Source organism: Salvelinus sp. IW2-2015, linkage group LG9, assembly GCF_002910315.2.
Source record: "Salvelinus sp. IW2-2015 linkage group LG9, ASM291031v2, whole genome shotgun sequence".
NCBI lineage: Eukaryota > Metazoa > Chordata > Actinopteri > Salmoniformes > Salmonidae > Salvelinus > Salvelinus sp. IW2-2015.
The window spans coordinates 12530207-12552927 of record NC_036849.1 but is presented as its reverse complement, the minus strand read 5'-3'; the positions used below and the strand labels follow the sequence as shown (position 1 = coordinate 12552927).

Below are 22721 nucleotides of genomic sequence, written 5' to 3'. Positions count from 1 at the left end.
AGACGTCTGGAAGCTGTCACTAAATCATGAAGGATTCATATTGGTACATGTTTTACTCACAGCACCGGTCACGTCGCCCAGGTGCACACAACTCTCGCGCTCTACTTTCAACTCTTAAAATGTGCCACTGATGTTAACAACAATCCCTATCAAATAAACTATTTTAAAACACAACACATTCTTAACTAGACAGGTAAGGTAAGCAAACAAAATGGAGGCCAGCATGGTGTTGTATGCGTGTACCTGCAGTGAAGTGATTCTGTCGTAATGGAGCGTGGTCATCTCCTTCTCCGTCAGGGCGTTGCCCGTCTGGTCGTTGATCTCAAAGCCTGTGTAGAACTTCAGCATGTCCAGTAACTGGCAGAAGAGGTGACCCTCCTTCTCTCTCTGCATGAGACTGGACAGGTGGCAGCTCACCACAAGGTGGGAATCGTCCAGCACCGTGTTGAACCAGCGCCTGGTGGGCAGCAGGGCCTGAACACAGACAGAATGGAACCACACATTACACATCATGGTAAAACAATGCTGAAACAGCAGCCTTTATACAAGACCAGAGCCTCAATAATTCTTGATTTTTCACACATACACCTAGAAAAAGAAAGGGGCCTCAGTCAGAATGTTAACACATCGAGGGTGTTCTAAAATCCAGCCTACTATTAATATGCAGCCCAGGCCTGTAGCTGATAACAAGGAGACGGTGCAACATCACAATCAGGATTAGTCCATGTATGGATTGACTCAGTCACTGGGGTCATTCAGATCAATCCATCTACCAAACAGAATTCCCACCATTGAGTCCCAGAGTATAAATAGGGCCCTAATAATAAAGGGTCTATTTGAGAAGGTTGTTTTGATGGGGGTTAGAGAGTTCACATTTCCAAAGAAGAGGAAAGGAGAAAAACAATGACAATATTTATACAGAAACATTTACGGAAAATGGCAACAACAGAACCTTCATTTATTCCATTGAATTCCCCTCTATACAGAAGGCAGGTGCTGCAAAGTATACTACCCTCTCACAACACAGGCAAGCGTTATCTACGGCAGCCATCTTTGATCCCCAACCAGCCATGACAGATAGACAGCTCAGCCTAGCAGAAGTGTAAAATGTAGTCTCTTTTTCCATACAGAGATTCACAGGGCATCATCATATCATCCCAGAGAGGCAAGTATGAGATTTCAGCCACCCCTTTGTAAAATGATACTGCTGAGAGGGAAAGGATTTCTCCGGAGGCAGCTTGACTTGCCGGTGCCAGGGGAAAAAAGTATAGCCTGTCATCAGATGGAATAGAACTCAATTCATCCTATCCTCCCTGTGTGGAAACAGGAGCACCGTCACCTTGCAGCCTGGAGAGGGAAGGGACCACCTTGACTGTGACACCTCGCTACACGTTATCATAAAGCCAGAGTACAGATGATAAAAAAGCGTGCTACATTGTGACCTTACACCTCTATGCTAGAAATAACATTGATTTTCTCAGTCATCAAAAACCAGTCATTCAGGGACAGAGTTCCATACTCAACACAGATCAAGACCGAAATAGCTGTATAGGTAGGTACAGCGAACTCAATAGTGTCTTTGCATGCTCAGTGATTGCAGATATTCTGTTGATCCTATATGAAATGGCTGCCTGGTACCCCTCATAACTACACAACAAGACCATAACGTCCCTTATAAATGGTGTTTCTTACCTCCAGGTCAATCATGAGCTCGATGAACCTCTCGCAGTAGTGCACCTTCTCCATGGGTACAGGGCCTGAGAGAGACAACACAGAGAGACATTCAGATCAGGTAATAAAATACATGACCATACACTCTGCTATCACTCAGGAGGGAATGGGGGGGGGTGATGTGTGTGAGAGGTAGTGCCAGGAAGTGGCCCGGGCGTGCACGGAGAACGCGGTGTGTGTGTCTTCCTCAGGCACTGCAGCACACTGGGAGAGCAGCCCTCATTAGGGGAGGTGTGTGTGTCCGTGCTGTGGACCAGGACTCTGACGATTAGAGTCTGGGTCTCAGCATGACCACCTTCACCCAGCTGCATGTTGGGAAAGATGCTATTCTGAGCATTCAGGTTGGCTGGGAGGAGTCTGGTCACCCTGCATTACATCACCATGGAGGCTGTGAGGAGCGGGAGCATCTGGACAGGACTGCTCTTTCAAAGTGGGGGTCAAGTCGGAAGGAAAGGATGAACTTTGGGACAGATAGAGGGTTGAAGAAGTGGGTCTCACACCGGTAATGAGGTCTGAGCTGAGAGAAGGCGACAGCTGAGACGGTCACAGAGAGATGAGGCCTGCGCATAGATAAAGACTATCAAAGATCTATGGCTAATCATATACAAGGATAAAGGCTAGCAAGTAGCCCCTGCCTGGGCTGTCCTCGTCTGCCACTGGTAGGGAAGGGGATACCTAGTCAGTTGCATAACTGAATTCATTCAAACAAAATGTGTTTTAACCTAACCTCTTTGAATCAGAGGTGGGGCGGGGCTGCTTTAAGCGACATCCACTTCATCGGCGCCCGGGGAGAAGTTGTTGTCAGGGGTTAACTGCCTTGTCCTTGAGCAACAACTGTTCCCCGGCCTCAGAACGGCAGATTTTTCCCTCTACCTTGCCGGCTATGTGATTCGAACCAGCGACCTTTCGGTTACTGGCCCAAGGCTCTTAACCGCTGGGCTGCCTGCCGCCAGAGTAAGATTTGTACCTCTGCTAACTTTTAAAATAATTTGCACAACAAGGTGTGACAACTTTTTCTGTATGAGGACCATTTTTAGCCTTGAGAATCTCTTCTTAGTAAACCCCCCCCCCCCCCTGCGGTGTCCTGCTGCTTGTGGGGAATAATGAAACACCGCTTTGCTCATAAATCATAACTGTGTTGCTAAATGTTACCTGCTGGGGAAATGGACACCAGAACACCAAGAAACTTCTTAATGAGAGCAGAGAGGAACGTCCTCTCCATCTTAGCTCTGGAAATAAAGGCAGGGAAATAATAATTAGCGACACACATCACAACACTGTGCCTTTGATGGGACTATGTCTACTGGTCCGGACACAGGCAGAAGGTCTATGTCTACTGGTCCGGACACAGGCAGAAGGTCTACGTCTACTGGTCCGGACACAGGCAGAAGGTCTATGTCTACTGGTCCAGACACAGGCAGAAGGTCTACGTCTACTGGTCCAGACACAGGCAGAAGGTCTATGTCTACTGGTCCAGACACAGGCAGAAGGTCTATGTCTACTGGTCCGGACACAGGCAGAAGGTCTATGTCTACTGGTCCGGACACAGGCAGAAGGTCTATGTCTACTGGTCCAGACACAGGCAGAAGGTCTATGTCTACTGGTCCAGACACAGGCAAGAAGGTCTATGTCTACTGGTCCGGACACAGGCAGAAGGTCTATGTCTACTGGTCCGGACACAGGGCAGAAGGTCTATGTCTACTGGTCCAGACACAGGCAGAAGGTCTATGTCTACTGGTCCAGACACAGGCAGAAGGTCTATGTCTACTGGTCCGGATACAGGCAGAAGGTCTATTTCTACTGGTCCAGATACCGGCAGAGGGAGAATGTCTTACTGCTCTGATGCTTTGCCTTCCAGCTTGTCAAAATTCTTCTTGATCAGATTCCAGAACTTTTGGAGCTTGGGAACTTTCTTCAGCTCGTGTTGCAGTCTAGACTGTAAAAATAAAAGTGTGTTCATTAATCAATCTTAAGGATGCTATAAAAATAGTCAAACTCAACATTTGCACTAGGAAAGTTGTTTTTGGCTCTTCAACCCCATTCCACTTAATCAATCACAATTTGTAAATGTGTAAAATATTGTCACAATTTTAAACATAATACATATATCTAACAGGGTGACAGTTCTAAGGACATAAGAGCACTTGAGATAAGGGGAAGAGTTCTTACAGGTAAGATACACATCCACATGGGCAGTGAGATGAGCTGCTGCACCTGCTCTCTAATCAAATCCACCTCCTGAGAGAGAGAGAGAGAATGGGAGGGGGTCAGAGAGGGATATAAGGATATTTGTACATTGGTAGACTAATGGCAATGCACCAAACTGATTAGAATCATCGCATTGAGTTCAGGAGCAGCAGAGGGGATGAAAATTGATTTTCAGAGTGAGACTGGTGCAATGGCTACCCATGGGTTTGAGAAGGGAGTGGAGAACACAGATGTGCTAGGGCGACACCCGAGTACACAATTTGAAGTGTAATACTGCCACCTAGTGGAACCTGCACCAAACGACTTTTATTAAAACCACCTCCAGGAAGTTATCCTTTTGTTAGCTCATCTTCATGGCCCTGAGACTACTGGATAGGCGTAAACAGTAGCTCCATCTAGCTTCAGCTTTGTTGCTTCCACCTATCCATTGTCATCAGGCCGGGGAAAGGGGAGTGAATAAGGGCAGAAGGGACTCTTCATTCTATGGTTGTTACTAACATACTTTCGCAATAAAACAATGCATTACTCAACTTATATTATGTGGTTGATTCAGCCAATAACTAATTCCACATTTCCAGAGAGGTAGACATTGGTTGGTGTGTGACATACCAGGCTGTTGAAGCAGTGGTCAAGGAAGACCAACAGTACAGTCTGCTCCTTCAGAGTCAGGCCAGCCTCCTCTCCAGCCAGCACGGCCTCCATCACACACTTAAAGAAGTACGGGAAGTGGCTGGGCTCCTTCTTAAACACCTGGATAAAGATAATAAACCAAGGGATAAAGAAGACATGCATTGATATTAGAGGACATTGATCCATGGTTGCTGGAGACATTTTCCCTAAGTAGCTGTAACGCTGGGGCTGTCCCTGTACAGCTGACCGCAACACTCATATTCACAACATAACAGCGAGTGTTGTTCAACATGCTAACACAGATAACAATTTGTTACGTGAACCAAAGGATCAACATTTCTGTTTGACAGGCCACTGAATCCATTCTTACCTCCCAGGCAGGGACGTTCTCTCTGAACTTCTCATTGACTATGCAGCAGATGGACATGAGGTAGGCATTACTGGAGACCTCAGGATTATAGTTCACCCACAGGTAGTTCTCTAGGTACTGACTGAGAGGCAGGACACAAATAACAGCATATTAAAAACATTAAATGACTGATGATAATGTATTGAGGCCACATTAAAAAAAGGTCAAAAACCCACCTGAACTCCAACAACATGATCTTCCTAATGGCGAACCTGAAGATAAAATAGCAGACATGGAGGATTTATTCTACTTGTAGTAAGACAAGTTAACATTACAAAATACTGATGCTATTCAAGAGTTGATTTCACTCACTTGGACTTGAGAATCTCTCTCTCATAGACATCCTCCAAAACCTGAGTGGGTGACAATTATAGTTTGTTAGAGCAAGAAGACCATCTCCTCCACTATATTCATAACTCAAGTTTGTCAGTAGGAGGCTCACCTTTGGGTCAAATGGTAGTTTATTCTTGGCATGGGGAGCCCAGTATCTGTTAGACAACTTAGAGAAGAAAGAGCGTTATTATAACAGCAATCCACACTACACCCCCTCCTCGGAAACCCTTCCCCTCCAATTCAAAAAGATGGCAACCAGGGCTGAGTTTGGGGCGAAAAAACGGTGTGCAATGTTCAATCAAACAGAAGCGGTACTGTTCTGAACGACCAGTTGAAACGAACTGAAGTTGAAACAAATAATCAGTGACATAAAAAAAACAAGTTAAAAAAACTCACATCCCAGTTTCCCAATCCCGACAGTTAAGGATGTTAACAGTGTAAAGTAGCAGTAACTACCAATGTGATGTCCAGCATAAGCAGAGATGGTAGTTATTTTAGCACAAGTGTAATTGAGACACCTATTAAACAGAAACTCAAAGCACTAAAACAGTATTTGCGTATATAGTTACCTGTGTGACATATTCTGCGTTGATTTGGGACACAGAGGGCGCAGAGGCTTTCTTAGCATGGGTTTGATTCTCCATGTCGGGGTTCAACTCGCTATCTTACTTTCCTGAGGAAAAATGTAACTATAAAATAACATAGCAAACTACTTATTCCAATGACATTTGTAATTTATAACACTAGTATGCTAGCTAAATTTGGACGAGCTAGCTAAGTTGACTTTACAGTACAGCGAACTAGCTAGCTAATGCTAACGTTACAGAGTAGGAGTAGCTGACACTAGCTAGCTAGTATCCGTTATATTCAAATAGCTGGCTATGGTGGCAAACATTTGTTGATAATAAAACATTGCTTGTTTATATATAAAGTCAAATAATTGTAGAAACCAACCTTGGTATTTCAAAACATCTGTGTGATTCCCGCTACGCATGTACACAAGCAAAACGTTTTATGTGCGACACATTTCCGGTTCGCTATGTTTAGATTCCTAGTGAAACAAGGGATGTATAACATAACAGTTCCTACACAGCAAGCAGTGCCAGTATATTTAGTCAGTATATTCCAAAATCTTTGGGCGTACCCATATGGAAAATCGATCAAGTTTGGGGTTATTTCTATAATATCTGAGATTATCATTATAGAGTTGTTATTATGGCTAAACAATATTTTAGACTATATAGTGATGAGAGAACATAGTAGTCTATGAAGATAGGTTACCTGAATCATTAACGTGCTATTATGATGAACTATGAAGTACCATTTTGCATAATTCAACGGACAATATTAAATCTCAAGAGATAGACATTTATATAGTATAGACATGTATTTGTTTTAAACATGTCACACAAACTTTGATCAAAACAGCAAAGTATGGTTTTACCATTTGGCCATCAGATTTGCCACCAATGCTCCTTATAGGACACATTACTGCACTCTATACTCCTCTGTAAACTGGTCATCTCTGTATACCTGTCGCAAGACCCACTGGTTGATGCTAATTTATAAAACCCTCTTAGGCCTCACTCCCCCCTATCTGAGATATCTACTGCAGCCCTCATCCTCCACATACAACACCCGTTCTGCCAGTCACATTCTGTTAAAGGTCCCAAAAGCACACACATCCTTGGGTCGCTTGTCTTTTCAGTTCGCTGCAGCTAGCGACTGGAACGAGCTGCAACAAACACTCAAACTGTACAGTTTTATCTCAATCTCTTCATTCAAAGACTCATTCATGGACACCCTTACTGACAGTTGAGGCTGCTTTGCGTGATGTATTGTTGTCTCTACCTTCTTGCCCTTTGTGCTGTTGTCTGTGCCCAATAATGTTTGTACCCTGTTTTGTGCTGCTACCATGTTGTGCTGCTGCCATGTTGTGTTGCTACCATGCTGTGTTGTCATGTGTTGCTGCCATGCTATGTTGTTGTCTTAGGTCTGTCTTTATGTAGTGTTGTGTTGTCTCTCTTGTCGTGATGTGTGTTTTGTCCTATATTTTTATTTTTAATCCCAGCCCCCGTCCCCGCAGGAGGCCTTTTTCCTTTTGGTAGGCCGTCATTGTAAATAAGAATTTGTTCTTAACTGACTTGCCTAGTTAAATAAAGGTTAAATAAAACAATAAAATAAATGTCAATTATGCAGATGATTAAAAAATAACTCTTAACCAATAAATAATACGCAAATTGTTTTTACCATAAATGCCTTGGCTTCACATGACAATAATTTCATTTTAAACTCTGGAATCAACAAATGGCAATAAAATGCACATTTTATTCAAATCAATCAAATTGTAATTTTAATCTTTCTGAACAGTGTTGTGGGCATACAAAACTAAACTGAGAAAAGATAGAGATAAATAAATCATATTAGATATAGGTAAATAAAAACAACGATCTAATACGAAAATGTATGCACTATTCTAAATCGCTCCAGATAAAAGTGTCTGCTAAAAGACTAAAATATAAATGTATCTGTTAAGGCCATGTCTTACTTGTGTGTGCGTTGGTGTGTTTTTAGATGAGACGCTTGTGTGAAAGTCTTCTCACACACTTTACACTGGAATGGCCTCTCTCCTGTGTGGGTGACATAATGTCTCTGGAGTTTGGAGGGAGTCTTGAAATCCTTGAAGCAAATTGCACACTGATATGGGCTTGACTGAGTAAACTCAATTAGATTTCTTGAGACACATTTATGGACCTGAAGATCCCTTTCCATTTCAAAAGACTGAAATGGCGTGTGAATTGTTTCACACCAGTAATGATCAAGCCTCTCATTTTGGATAACATTATGGCTGTCTGCATCTGCTATGACTCGATTGGTTTGAACATCCATGTGTCCCCCCATTTCCGGTTGCAATGAAGTCTGACCTGCAATCTCATTGCTTTGGACATGAACATTTAGATGAGTAGCAAGCTCAGATGGGGACAAGAAGTGACTGTGACACTCAGTGCACCAATAGTCCTCACTTTGTCTACTCCCAGATTCCATACTATCATCTGGTATGTCTTGTTTTGCCACAAAGCTTGGGTCTCTTGTCTGTGAAGAATGTTCTAACCCCTCATCAGTGACTGAGCAGTGATCAGAACTGTCTTTGTAGGACTGTGGCATGTCTCTCAGTGTCTTTCCTTGAGCAGAGGCAAGAGTTTCATGGTCCCAAAACCTGCTGTTTTCCTGGACATCACTACATGTTCTATTCTCATGTGTTTGTTGTTCATGGCTTCTCAAGTGGCAAGGCTGTCTGAAAGTTTTAGTGCAGAAACTGCATTTGAATGGTCTTATGCCAGTGTGTATGAGAAAGTGTCTGGATAGTTTGCTTGGAGTGTCAAAGCCCTTCTGGCAAATTGTGCACAGGTGTGCTTTTCTTTTAACACAGATCACTTTGTTTATAGGCCTGGAGTTGTTGCGCTTGTGCAACTTGTTTTGTATGGATTGTTTAGAAGTCTTGACTATGTTGTTGTTCTGTTGTGCCTCTGCTTGATTATTATCCTCAAAATTGTCCTGGAATGGTCTCCAGTCATTCACACCATTCAAATGTAACAGCTCTGTTGTTTTCATAGAACTCGCCACAGGAACTTGAACACAGACTTTAGAGTACTGATGTTGTTGCTGCCTTCTTACTTTCATTCTATTTCCCTGTCGAGAGGCAGGCCTGAAGGGTCTCCACTTGTTGTGAGTTCGCTCGTGGACATTGAGGTGTGTGGCCTGTCTGAATGTTTTTCCACATGCCAGGCATCGGAAAGGTCTCAAGCCAGTGTGTACAAGGTTGTGTCTTTGTAGTTTAGAGGCACATGGGAAATATTTGAAACACAGCAAACACTGGTGTTGGGTATGGCTTGTATTCCCCACAGGGGTGGCATCAGCACCCTTTACAGCCAATTCAGGACCTATACTCAGGAAAGGGTCATTGTGAACTTTTCCTGCTGAAGGTTTTGCCTGATTTTTCAATTGTAAGTGGCCACTTTGATTCAGTGTTGTTTCTGGTGGCATTTGGAGAGGGAGCCGAAGCTTGGATAGCGAGGATGTTGAACACTGAAACGGCACTTTACTATTGCATTCATTGTGTCCACATGTAAAAGCACTGCCTTGACCTGACTGACTCTTTGTAGGGGAGTTAAGGTGAAAGTTCCTATCAAAATTGAGCTTTTCGGGAAGCTTTTCCTGAAATTGGACACCCACTGGAGACCCTCTGTACTCAGTCATACGACGTGATGGAGGTCTAGAACGCTGAGCATATCTTTGCTTGCCATTTCTGGACCACAGATGAGTGCGGGAGTGGATCCTTAAATGTGTTGGCTGGCGAAACCTCTTCCCACATGTGTAGCACCCAAACGGTCTCTGACCAGTATGGGTCAACATATGCCGCTGCAGTTTGGATGGAGAAGGGAAACTTTTAAGGCATGCTAGACATTGATGGTTCAGTGGCTGATTCTTTGTTTTCTGGCTGATCTTCTTACATTGGCTGTTGGTTTGACCAGATACCGGTGTCTCCAGGTAAGATGTTGCAGTTGAGTCCTGCAGAGTGGAAACTGGAAAGTCTTTATCAACTTTGAAATTCAGCTTCCAGTGCTCTGGTTTAACAATAATATCAAGCTCAAACACTTTCGAATCATTAGTCCCTGGAGTAGTCATCCCTTTGTCTGAATTCTGGTATGCATGTTCTGTCTTCGACACAGCATCCCTGTGATCATCCACCTGACTTGTGTTCTGAGATTCATCTAAGTTCTTATGGCTGAATTGGTGCCTCTTTAAATGGGTTGAAAGATGGAAGGCTCTGCCACAGACACGGCACTGAAAGGGTCTTACTTCTTTATGCATCATGTAATGCTGCCTGCGTCTAATTGAACTTCTGAATGTCTTCGAGCAAATGCTACACTGAAAGTGACTGGTACCACTGGTATTCGGCTCCACTTTGACAGGAAGAGGAGACTTTGCTTCCAACTTGTCCAGGTGCTGTGGAGCACTGACACTTATTTCACACTGTAGCTCGATCTCTTTATTTTTGTTTCTAGCATCTATTCGTTTTTGTTTGGTATGCCCACTTTGGGAATTTGATATATTATGTGAGGCATATAGGTGGGTTTTCAGGTGTGACACCTGCCTGAATGTTTTCCCGCAGTCCTCACAGGAAAAGGGCTTCTGGCCAGTGTGAGTAAGAAAATGACGCTTTAGTTTGGATGGAGAACAGAACGTTTTTGAACAGGTTGGACATTCGTGGTTCACCCTCATTCTACCTCTAGAAGAGCTCTGCTGAGACCCTAGCATGGGGATAGTCTTAAACCCAGTAGGTCTACGTTCATGTATTTGAGAGTGCATTTTCAAATGTACCCTTAGTCTGAAGGCCTTCCCACAAATGCTACACTCAAATGGTTTTGGATGACTGTGAACTGGTAAGTGCCTCTCAAGCTGGTGAGACGAACTAAAACACATTAGGCAGACTGTACATGTGTGGACATTGTCTGTGTACCACACACTGTTCTCCATTCCATCAGAGCCGATCATGTTATCTTGCAGTATTACATTTGTGAAATAATGTCCACTTGGTAGAGTGCTTTGTTGGCTGATAAAGCAACCATTATCAGCAGGTGGGATTAGTTCAGGTTGCGGTTTGATCTCTGTGGCTGTAGTGTACATCTCTAGTAATGTCCTCTGCATGGTCCCATCTCTTTGAAAAGAGACTGTAGGCAACAGTGGGGTATCGGTAGTCAAATAATGTCCTGATTTCTTACGAGATGGATCAAGGTTTGTAGGTACTGATATGGGATGTGGCAAACTGTCTGTGGGTGGACTCCAATTGCGGTAATTCCCTGTGTGAGTCTCAGAGTGCTTCTTTAAATGTACAGATTGTCTAAAGGCTTTTCCACAAACCAAACAGATAAATGGCTTCTGGCCTGTGTGTATGAGATAGTGTCTCTGGAGTTTAGAGCCACTCGGGAAACCCTTCTGACAACCGGAGCACTGATGCATTGTTGTTGCCTTCTTCTTTCCTATGTTCCACAAATGCTTTATGATTCTCCTTCATTGAACAATCTAGGAAAAACATAAAAACAGCTTAAATACAATGTTGATATGGGTGTATACGCATAGAATAGGCTATTCAATAACACAGAATGTATTGAATCAATCTCAAATCAACTGCATTTTTCAACCTAACAACAACAAAAACTTGTCTACCCGGGAAGGCAAAACCATTAATTATTCACAGCTTTCATCATGCTGTTGTAATAAAATATGTCACCTGATCATTAAAACTCCTATTTAACATAAAATAGGCCTAACTTGAGATGTAGTAACATATTACGGAAAGCTTGATTCAATCCAGAATGACACACTGAAAATGATAGTTAGCTAATCTTACCTAATGTTTCATTTAGCCTACCAGTTCCACCATGATAAATGCATAAAAGACTCACCAAGCACAAGTCCGGTTGACTGTTGTTCTCCAGAATGAGAAACACAAGAAACATGTATGCTTTGTGATCCAGAAAACGACGATAAATTGAGTTTAAGCGACAATAGCGTTCAAAATTAACTGTGTCCGTCTGTCAATAATGCTCGGACGGAAACAGCAAGACATATTTTAGGTTCCCACACTACCGTCACTTCGGGTGGACGTCTACTTTAGTGGCAGTATCTATTACGTTTATTTTATCTAACCTTTATTTAACTATCCAAGGTGATAGTAACAAACCAAAAACTTCGCAGAAATCCACTACCACACTTTGAACGAGTTATTTGTAATAGGATTGTGGTTGGTTTAGCACACCAATGGAGACACAAACTAATTACACAGCCTCATCTCTAGATTTATTTTTTACTGCAGATTAAGATTCTATCCACAATCCAAATCTGCCCCGGACTCATTGAATTGACCTAGACACTGTATACTGGCACGATCAGTCATAGACACACCTGTCTACAATCAGTCAGAGATAAAAAAAATAAAAATAAAAAGTTTAAAAAAGGGTAAAGGGTACTGGAAATCCAACTATAGAAGTATATGTTTACCTCAGCCTCTAATTCGATGTCCCACATCTTGTAGTTTAATTCAAGATTAACCAATTAACCCGAGTGGCTTTCTAGTTTTGAAGATGTCTGGAAGCTTACTGTTTACTGCCTGAGCTCAGTCACCCTTGGATTAGGTGCTTGACTAAATACTTAGAGATGCAAAAATACACAAATAAATAGAACAAACAAACTGTTCATGGAACTAAAGTAGGCCACCAGGAAGCTCAACTGAGCAGCTTATTTGGCTGCAGTTCATAAAATCAGCCACAAGAGGGATGCACACACCACTCGATAAACTGCTTCATCGTCAAGCTGTATAAAGGAGTACATGTCAGTGATACATGTCTCATGATGGTTGCTGGTATTCACAATTGTGAATCAAGAAACACAAATAAGAACACTTTCAAAAATATCCAAAACATGATAATCATATAAATCACTGTGGATTTGTGGCCAGTGTCTGAAGCCCCAGAGATATCCTGACAAGGTTTCCCCCACTGTAGACAACTGCCAGGGGGAAGGGAGCTGCGAAACCAGCCCGAGTAGCCTGAAGAAGCTAACACACAGTCAAAGTCCATGTGCCTGGCCACAATGACATGGGCCGCAGGCTGGTACACTGCACACAAAGGACAATGTTAGCCACGACAACTACTAGCTTGTGTGTGAGCTGGCTGCCGGTTTCTTAAGTAGACAATGTAGATTTTTTTTAACACACAAAGAATACAAGGAAAAATAAAAATGTCACCCTGTCTTGATTCGTTTTCTGATGGGGCAGAGGTGATAACATTGAGCAGTTAGTCTAGACAGACAACACAGTCTGTACAGTAGCCTTACTGTATGTGTTAGCCCATGTCCAGGGGTGTGACAACATGCTTGATGTCTCTGCTTGTGTCTGTCTGCATGTCTGGGAAATAATTGCTTTCTGTGGTGATCGACAAGTGGTTGTCTGTCTGTGTTTGGCACCAAATGTTATGGCTGGGGCATTGTTGACTCATTCTAAAATGCTGACATTATCCCCGTAGGCCTACCACATTCAGATTAAAGAGTGTGTAAAACAGGATGTAGGATTGTACCGACCACAAGATTCCTACCTCGGGGTGTCTACCCAGAGATCTGCTTGGTATTTCAATAAGGCAAAGGAATGCTTTGGACTCACAGTTCAACAAAGACAAAGAGCAGAGTCTAAACTTCCAACATGTGTTCAGCATTTTAATAAGGAATTTATTATACACATTGGTGCTGCTGTTTTATACATGATTTCTCCTCTCAAGTTATATTCCATATTTGTGCCCTTGCGTTTCCTTTAGGTAGACTAAACCTACACGGTTCATCTCAACATGTATTATAGTGGTGCGTTATTTTGCTCAGCCTCATAGATAATTGCTTGTCTGTTTTTTGAACCTTCAATAAAATCTACAGGCGCTGTTGGTTGCCTCTGTTGTTCAATTTTTGATAAGAGCAATGAAAACAACAGATAGATGGTTGAGATCAATAGCCCACTCTGCTCCCTCCATCCCCAGCACAATGGAGAGAATAGAGCCTGAGTAAAAATGCATTCCAATTGAGCTCGTCAATACGGTTCATAATCTTTGAGAAAATAAATGTTCCAGGAGCAATAGTTAATGGTGTTGTTTTCTTCACACCCCGCACGCACAAACACACGCACTATATATAGAGAACGCACACACACTCTTCCGCTCTCTTTGTGTGGACGCCAGCCCTGCAGCTGTGTGTAGGCTAGGGGAACGACCCTCTCCTATAAACCAGACTGTGTTAGAATCAATGGGCAACATAAAGAGGCTTAATCTTTTCAGGTGCTTGGTTCTGATTGCCTATTGTAATAACACGTCTCTGGCCGTGCCAAACACCAGGCAGACACAAACAACGCATAACACCCTAAAAACAAATCAATGTATAGCTTTTCTACAGCCTAGGATTTTATTAGGGGTGTTAGCTTGCTAAGTGTGAATCTATTGATAACAGTAGAAGATCCAGGGATATATAGTAGCTCTTAGCTCGTGGTCTGGGATACACTGACTGCAGCTCTCTGGTGCTGTGGCATTTGGGCTGTACTGTCCTGTACTGTACATTAGATCTGTCTCATAAATGCTCTCTGTTTCAGAGTGACAGCTGCTGGAAGCCTTGTTTGAAGGATACAGTGGATTACTAGCCTAGTGTCTTAAGTAAGCCTCTATACTCATATGTACGCAATTATACATATATGTACAGAAACATACTACATCAGCACATCCACACACCACACATCAATAACAAATACTAAGGCCATCAAGCAAAGGGTTGGTGTGTGTCCAAATGTAGTCTGTAATATAAGTGGTCTCTATGAACATCCAAGTCCCTCTTCTTCTCTGGGTGGATCATGGTCCCTCCTTTAGCATTCCTCTAAAGTTGTAGTTCCGTGCTGTGGATGGGGAGAGTGGTTTCTCTTGTCCAGATAGGTCTCACTCTCTACAGACTGAGCCAGCAGGACAGGTGGAGGACAGCAGAGTCAGGCAAGTCTAGGACTGGAGCAAAGGCCACAGATGGGCTGGCCTGGCCTAGAGTGGTCCTCAAACATTCCTCAAGTCCTGGGAGAGAGATAGAGGCGGTGAAGTAGGGGGTGAGAGAGGGGGGGGGAGATAAGGGAGGAGAAGAAAGGCGGGGGAGTAGGAGAGGGGAAAAGGAGAAGAAGAGATGTTGAAGAGAGGAAAAAAAGTTGTTAATATCATCTGACTTCCCCGTTGAAAAGCTGTAAATCTGCTTGTACCTCAGGATCTTAGGATCAGGCACGAGGCCCTAAGATGTCCGTCCCGGTGGGGCTGCCCCGGACGAGGCTGACTTAACCCTTCAACCAGGGAACACAGGCCCATTCACAGAATATTGACATTCTCAATCCCCGGCAGATTGTATAGCCCCCATTCAACTCCCCGCAGTGCAGACATATGGTCCGCAAGGGCTGGACTGTAAGCTACTGAACCCACACAAACCCCTGCCCAAGACACACAGAATACACACACAGGCATTCTACACCACACACACACACACACACACACAACACACACACACACCACACACACACACACACACACACACACACACACACACACACACACACACACACACAATCCTTCCTACACCCAACTACATCCGAACCCCTAACCACCTCCCCAACACACACTTAAACCAATGGACAAATGAGCAGCAGCTGTTGTGGGGGGATCTAGTGGAATAATCTGCCACCCCTGTCGTGTTGGATGTAAGGAAGCTGTGTTGGGACGGTTGGCTCTCAGCTTGAGCGGAGCTGAGAGATTGTTCGAGAGGTTAGTGTGTGTGTGTGTGTGTGTGTGTGTGTGTGTGTGTGTGTGTGTGTGTGTTGTGTGGTTGTGGTTGGTGTGTGTGTGTCTTACAGACAGACAGGCAGTGGACATTGAGAGTGCTTTGGCGTCCCTTGCTGACAGCCTGTCCATTTAGCAGTGGCCCACTGGGATGATGTGGCCACCATGTCCTCTCCTGCTCCTCAGCCCCTAATAGTCACTTTTGTTCCCCTGGCCTCGAATGGATGGCTTTCATGGGCTTGTTAGTTCCATAGGTAGCATCTCCTGGCTTCCACGCATAGCCTACAAGCCACTGATGCAGACCTTTGGAACCTCTACATTTTAAAAAGTCTAATAAATCCATCTAATATAGCCTACACCATCACAATAAATCCCTTATTTATTTTAGACACGTCTAAAGAAACATGATGTAAATAAAATGTAGTATATATCATAAGAACAGAATAGCATACTCTGAGTTGTCTTTATGTTAGGTCCTGATCTGGCTATGCCAAATGGCTGTGGGCTACACAAGTTCATATAGCAGACAAGGTTTTCTTAGAATTCCGTGGCATTGTTTTATAGTATGAAGAATACAATTGAACAAAGCTTAATAAAATAGAAAGGATATTTTCTCCAAATTATTTGGGGGAGTGCGCACATGCGGCTATTGTGATGAGCGCTTAACAAAGAAATAGGTATTGCTATATGCTTAAAATAGAGTTATTAATTTAACTTTAGTTGTTCTACAAGCGTTGGGCTATAGGTTTTGATTTTTAATACATTGTAAGGCTGCATGATGCGACTAATGATGATTTGAAAAAAGTTTATTGAAAGGCATGAGCTCTGCTTTGTTTTTTTGCGAAGGCTGTACACACTACATCAGTCACTCATTCACAATTTCCCAATCACTTGAAAATGCCTAGAATTTCATGGCGGCATCCTCTTTGTGTGGCCATAATGCACGCTAAAAAATCCAAGCCTTTTGCGGCCAGTGGCCGTTGTGTGCTTCTCCCTGAGTGCTTTCTTACAGGCTACAAGTGAAGACAGACACATCGGGGACGCAACTGTGCGCATCCTTATCCAATTCCGAGGTGCATATTGAAGATATTGGAAGAACTGTCCACATTTACTTTGTCAGCCAACAATATGAGTAGGCCTAACGAACAGCAAAAGCACTAGCCTATGTCAATCTACTATCCCCCATAGTACAAAGGTCGACCTATTCTATTCTGTGTGAGAAATAAATATTCCAAACATAGCCTGGGACAGTTGTGGGATGCGATAGATCCTAAATAATACAACCACTAGCATAAAAAAAAAAATTACACAACAGATTACAACGTAAAATGTTGATAACATATTAGGCTATTCCTTCACATTATAAGCGCAGCAATGTGCACATGCTAGGAGACTATAAGCGCAAATGTTCCATTAGAGGAAAACACCATTATCAAAAGTGACCGCAAATGCAATTATTCATGTAATGCTTTTATTATAAAAGGAACATTTATGGTGAAAATGAACTTCCCCAAACTTGAAACTCACGCGCTGCTTATGTATGCCAGTTAGGATCTACACCCCTTGTAAAGGGGATTAATGTGCTTCATTTTAAGAAGTTATTTGGCCACTTTAGTGATACAAACCTTATCAAAACATATAGGCCTATGGGCTAGGCTACATGAGGTGTGCGACTATGATTCGAACAGAGTCGCAAAAAAAAAAGGTATTGTGTCTTATGCTGGGCATCATGCACAAGTGGTAACATAGTAATTCACAAGTGATAGGCTAATATTGTCACCCATCAGACTATTCTTGACTTAATCTTGCCTTTACATGTACTAAATAATATGTGTGACATTTGTTTTGATTTAGAATGGACCATTATCATGCACCTGTATTGAAACAGGGTCAGTGGGAAAAAATACATGTAATCTATGCACTTAAATAGCGAATGGAGGACGCTTTTCCCCGCGGTTTATTTTCATGCCAGCCAGGTAGGCTATACTCCTGTTGTAAATATAAGCAATGTGGTTCATATTAGGAAAGTTGAGAAACAAATATAGGAGGCCTAGCCTATAGAAAGCTGATCCTGCTATTTTTAGTAGAGCCCATCACTCGGTTTTCTCGTGCAATTGAATAGCCTATAGAAATGTTGCGCAACATGAGCTCATGGGCTCTCATTAAGTGTTTGATTAGATTTTCAAATACATTTGCATTGATGTCAGAGTGATTAGAGGGACAATAGAGTGCTGAGTACCAGGCAGTTAGCAAGTTTGGTAGGCTACTAATGACCAGCAGGATCATCAGAGCTTGGAGAAGCCTAATTACCGTGACTAAATGGTCACGTGGAATTTGACTGCCTTCATGACTCGTGACCGCCGGTGTGGCGGTAATACGGTCACCGCAACAGCCCTAGTCGTGGGTTTGATTCCCGCGTGAGCCACATATGTTGAGTTTTGAGCATGCCATTTTGTCATTTAGGATAAAAATAACTGCTAAATGACTATATCAAAGCTTCAAAAACCTGTGTCACCAACTGTCAATCTGTGGTTACATTCACACTGAATTTACATTTAATTCAATGTAGTTACAATCTAGAGACTCATCTATAGTGAACTATACCCAGTTTCAATAGCAAGCCTCAGTGTAAGAGCAGAGAAGTTCTGTCACCATGATGAACTTGTGGAGAGAAATCAGGACAGAAAGGTTACCAGCACTGTTCAGTGCCATTTAATAAGCCTCATTGTCTTTCATCAGAGCAGAACGCAGCACGCCAGACACACACACAAAGAACCCGTACAGGCTAATTAGCTAATATGTGCGACGGCTTAAAATGCCCCCACTGAACACACAGCCTTTTTCCTATTTTATGAAAAGGCTAAATATGGTTGTTATCTGAGCGTAAGGCTTCACTGGGATGTAGGACCCTCTGAAGATCAAGTGGAGACAACAGAGAGAGGCAGGGAGATCACAGAGAGTAATGGTAACATTAGGGGAGAAGAGACAAAGCCTTCATCACACCTCTGAAACAAGGCCTTTTAAGTCTTTGAGCTTTGAGGCAGACAGGGCCTTTGTGTGCCTGGGACCAAGGAGAGGGGTGAAGGTGAAAATGGAGTGACCATCCGTCTATGTGTGTGTACACTACATGTGTGCTGCTGAAAGAACCCTCCCCACACTCGACACACACACTCGTTCCCCCACTCAGAGAAGTGGGGAGCCTGGTTGCGAGGTGCAGGGGACAGAGGCCATTAAGCAGGATCCTAAAAGCAATCACATTAGCAATGGGATGGAACTAAACCATCTACCCAAGGGAACCAGCCATTATTCTGCTTCACATCCAACACAGGGGGTAAAAAACCCAGCCTGCATGCGCCTGTTAAATCTCCACATTTTGAAATGTATCGTTTGGCCATCATTAATACCAACAATATTTAGTATTAGCATTACCTTTTTGTTTTTCATTTTAATCAATCAATACGTAAATATATACATGACTGGGTAGCAGGGAGATTAGAGTACTGTTGTGGCCGGGCACAGCGAGAGAGAGAACAGGATAGAAAGAGGGGCATTTTGTGTGAAATTGCCAATGCCTGCTGGGCTTATGGGGCTTTTAAGCAGGGGAGAGAGAGCCCAGAGCTGCGTCCATGGTTTTTAGTTGTGCTACACTGCCTTCCAAACTGGTTCAAATTAACCGCTAAACGAGAACATAATTAGCAGGCATTGGCTCATGAAAATTGTTCATTTAGGCCGAGGTGAGTGAACAATGTGGCCGAGAGGCCAAGCACAGCGGGTGCAGCCAGGCTCCTCTCTATGGGGAAGGGAGACATCCCGCTAAACCGAGGCGCTAGTCTACAGTGCCATCCAGTCAGTGCCATCCAGTCAGTGCCATCCAGTCACACACACACACACACACACACACACACACACACACACACACACACACCAAACACACACACACACACAACACACACACACACACCAACAACACACACAATCCTTCCTACACCCAACTTTGGGTCACTTAGAAATGTCCTTGTTTTCCATGAAAACATACATTAAATGAGTTTGCAAAATTAATAAGAAATATAGTCAAGACGTTGACAAGGTTATAAATAATGATTTTTATTGAAATAATAAATGTGTCCTTCAAACTTGCTTCATCAAAGAATCCTCCATTTGCAGCAATTACAGCCTTGCAAACCTTTGGCATTCTAGCTGTCAATTTGTTGAGGTAATCTGAAGAGATTTCAAGCCATGCTTCCTGAAGCACTCCCACAAGTTGGATTGGCTTGATGGGCACTTCTTACTTACCATACAGTCAAGCTGCTCCCACAACACCTCAATAGGGTTGAGATCTGGTAACTGTGCTGGCCACTCCATCATAGACAGAATACCAGCTGGCTGCTTCTTCCCTAAATAGTACTTGCATTGTTTGGAGCTGTGCTTTGGGTCATCGTCCTGTTGTAGGAAATTGGCTCCAATTAAGTGCCGTCCACAGGGTATGGCATGGCGTTGTAAAATGGAGTGATAGCCTTCCTTCTTCAAGATCCATTTTACCCTGTACAAATCTCCCACTTTACCACCACCAAAGCACCCCCAGACCATCACATTGCCTCCACCATGCTTGACAGATGGCGTCAAGCACTCCTCCAGCATCTTTTCATTTTTTTCTGCTTCTCATGAATGTTCTTCTTTGTGATCCTCAACCTCAAACGTAGATTTGTCTGTTCATAACACTTTTTCCAATCTTCCTCTGTCCAGTGTCTGTGTTCTTTTTAATCTTTTCTTTTTATTGGCCAGTCTGAGATATGGCTTTTTCTTTGCAACTGTGCCTAGAAGGCCAGCATACCGGAGTCACCTCTTCACTGTTGACGTTGAGACTGGTGTTTTGCGGGTACTATTTAAGGAAGCTGCCAGTTGAGGACTTGTGAGGCGTCTGTTTCTCAAACTAGACACTCTAATTTACCTGTCCTCTTGCTAGGTTGTGCACCGGGGCAACAGTTTTCAGCTGTGCTAACATAATTGCACAAGGGTTTTCTAATGAAGTGCTTTGAAAGGCTGGTCATGGCTCACATCAACACCATTATCCCAGAAACCCTAGACCCACTTCAATTTGCATACCGCCACAACAGATCCACAGATGATGCAATCTCTGTTGCACACTGACCTTTCCCACCTGGACAAAATGAACACCTATGTGAGAATGCTATTCCTTGACTACAGCTCAGCGTTCAACACCATAGTGCCCTCAAAGCTCATCAATAAGCTAAGGACCCTGGGACCAAACACCTCCCCCTGCACACCTCCCCCTGCAACATAATTCCTGGACTTCCTAACGGGCTGCCCCCAGGTGGTAAGGGTAGGTAACAACACATCTGCCACACTGATCCTCAACACAGGGGCCCCTCAAAGGTGTGTGCTCTGTCCCCTCCTGTACTCCCTGTTCATTCATGACTGCACGGCCAGGCACAACTCCAACACCATCATTAAGTTTGCCGATGACACAGCAGTGGTAGGCCTGATCACCAACAATGACGAGACAGCCTATAGGGAAGAGGTCAGAGACCTGGCCATGTGGTGCAAGGACAACAACCTTTCCCTCAACGTGATCAAGACAAAGAGGATTATTGTGGACTACAGGAAAAACAGGACCGAACATGCCCCCATTCTCATCGACTGGGCTGTAGTGGAGCAGGTTGAGAGCTTGAAGTTCCTTGGTGTCCACATCACCAACAAACTAACATGGTCCAAGCACACCAAGGCAGTAGTGAAGAGGACACGACAAAACCTATCCCCCCTCAGGAGACTGAAAAGATTTGGGTCCTCAGATCCTCAAAAGGTTCCACAGCTGCACCATCGAGAGCATCCTGACTGGTTGCATCACTGCTTGGTATGGCAACTGCTCGGCCTTCGACCGCAAGGCACTACAGAGGGTAGTGGGAACGGCCCAGTACATCACTGGGGCCAAGCTTCCTGCCATCCAGGACCTCTATACCAGGCGGTGTCAGAGGAAGGCCCTAAAAATTGTCAAAGACTCCAACCACCCTAGTCATAGACTGTTCTCTCTGCTACCGGTCACCAATGAGAAAATTTGACAGTCGTAAAACCATCAAGCGCTATGATTAAACTCTCTCTCATGAGGACCGCCACAGGAAAGGAGACCCATAGTTAACCTCTGCTGCAGAGGATAAGTCCATTAGAGTTAACTGCACCTCAGATTGCAGCCCAAATAATTGCTTTCACAGAGTTCAAGAGAACAGACACATCTCAACATCAACTGTTCAAAGCAGACTCGTGAATCAGGCCTTCATGCGTCAAATTGCTCCAAAAACGAAAACCACGCCTAAAGGACACCAATAAGAAAGAAGAGACTTGCTTGGGCCATAAAGCAAAACCCTTACATGATTAGTGTGTCCAAACGTTTGACTGTTAACCTGATATAAATATAATTTGAACCACCAAAGACTCTTTCTAGAGCTGGACGCCAGGCCAAAACTAGGCCATCGGGTGTGAGACGAGCGATTGTCACTGACAGAGCCCAAAGTTCCTCTGTTGAGATGGGAAAACCTGTCAGAAGACAACCATCTATGCAGCACTCCACCAATCAGGCCTATTATGGTAGAGTGCCAGACGTAAGCCCACTCCTCAGTAAAAGGCACATGACAGCCCGCTTGGAGTTTGCCAAAAGCCAACTGAAGGACTCTCAGACCATGAGAAAACAAGATTCTCTGCGTACTCATGAAACCAAGATTGAACTCTTTAGCCCTGAATGTCAAGCGTCACGTCTGGAGGAAACCTGGGACCATCCCGTACGGTGAAAGCATGGGTGGCAGCATCTCTGTGGGGGTGTTGTCATTGGCGAGGAACTGGGAGACTAGTCAAGATCGAGGGAAAGATGAACGGCATGCAAATTACCAAGAAGATCCTTGATGAAAACCTGCTCCAAAAAGCTCAGGATGTCAGACTGTGCAGAAGGTTTCACCTTCCAACAGGACAACAACGCACACATCCAAGACCAACTCAGACCTGCTTCG

General features: G+C 43.7%; 3 protein-coding genes across 3 annotated transcripts in view; all 3 read right to left on the bottom strand.

The window, feature by feature from the left end:
- aqr (aquarius intron-binding spliceosomal factor) overlaps positions 1-6350 on the bottom strand; it is a 63662-nt gene extending 57312 nt beyond the window's left edge. The window contains exons 1-12 of the mRNA XM_023994981.2: positions 6266-6350; positions 5881-5984; positions 5421-5477; positions 5291-5331; positions 5155-5190; positions 4940-5060; positions 4549-4689; positions 3901-3969; positions 3567-3667; positions 2884-2960; positions 1693-1757; positions 244-474 (exon numbers count right to left, since the gene is read on the bottom strand). Coding sequence (XP_023850749.1) covers positions 244-474; positions 1693-1757; positions 2884-2960; positions 3567-3667; positions 3901-3969; positions 4549-4689; positions 4940-5060; positions 5155-5190; positions 5291-5331; positions 5421-5477; positions 5881-5955 — 1014 coding nt within the window. The 5' untranslated portion in view covers positions 5956-5984; positions 6266-6350. The remainder of the gene's footprint in view (positions 1-243; positions 475-1692; positions 1758-2883; positions 2961-3566; positions 3668-3900; positions 3970-4548; positions 4690-4939; positions 5061-5154; positions 5191-5290; positions 5332-5420; positions 5478-5880; positions 5985-6265) is intronic.
- A 1411-nt stretch (positions 6351-7761) lies between these two features.
- LOC111968582 (zinc finger protein 770-like) lies at positions 7762-11905 on the bottom strand. The gene is made up of 2 exons (XM_023994258.3): positions 11779-11905; positions 7762-11395 (listed from the first exon to the last, which is right to left on the bottom strand). The coding sequence occupies exon 2, from the start codon at positions 11330-11332 to the stop codon at positions 7856-7858; it is 3477 nt and encodes a 1158-aa protein (XP_023850026.1). The 5' UTR covers positions 11333-11395; positions 11779-11905; the 3' UTR covers positions 7762-7855.
- Positions 11906-13556: 1651 nt separating this feature from the next.
- dph6 (diphthamine biosynthesis 6) overlaps positions 13557-22721 on the bottom strand; it is a 78997-nt gene continuing 69832 nt past the window's right edge. Inside the window, 1 exon segment of the mRNA XM_023994257.1 lies at positions 13557-14958. Within this exon segment, the coding sequence (XP_023850025.1) occupies positions 14840-14958 (119 nt within the window). The 3' untranslated portion in view covers positions 13557-14839.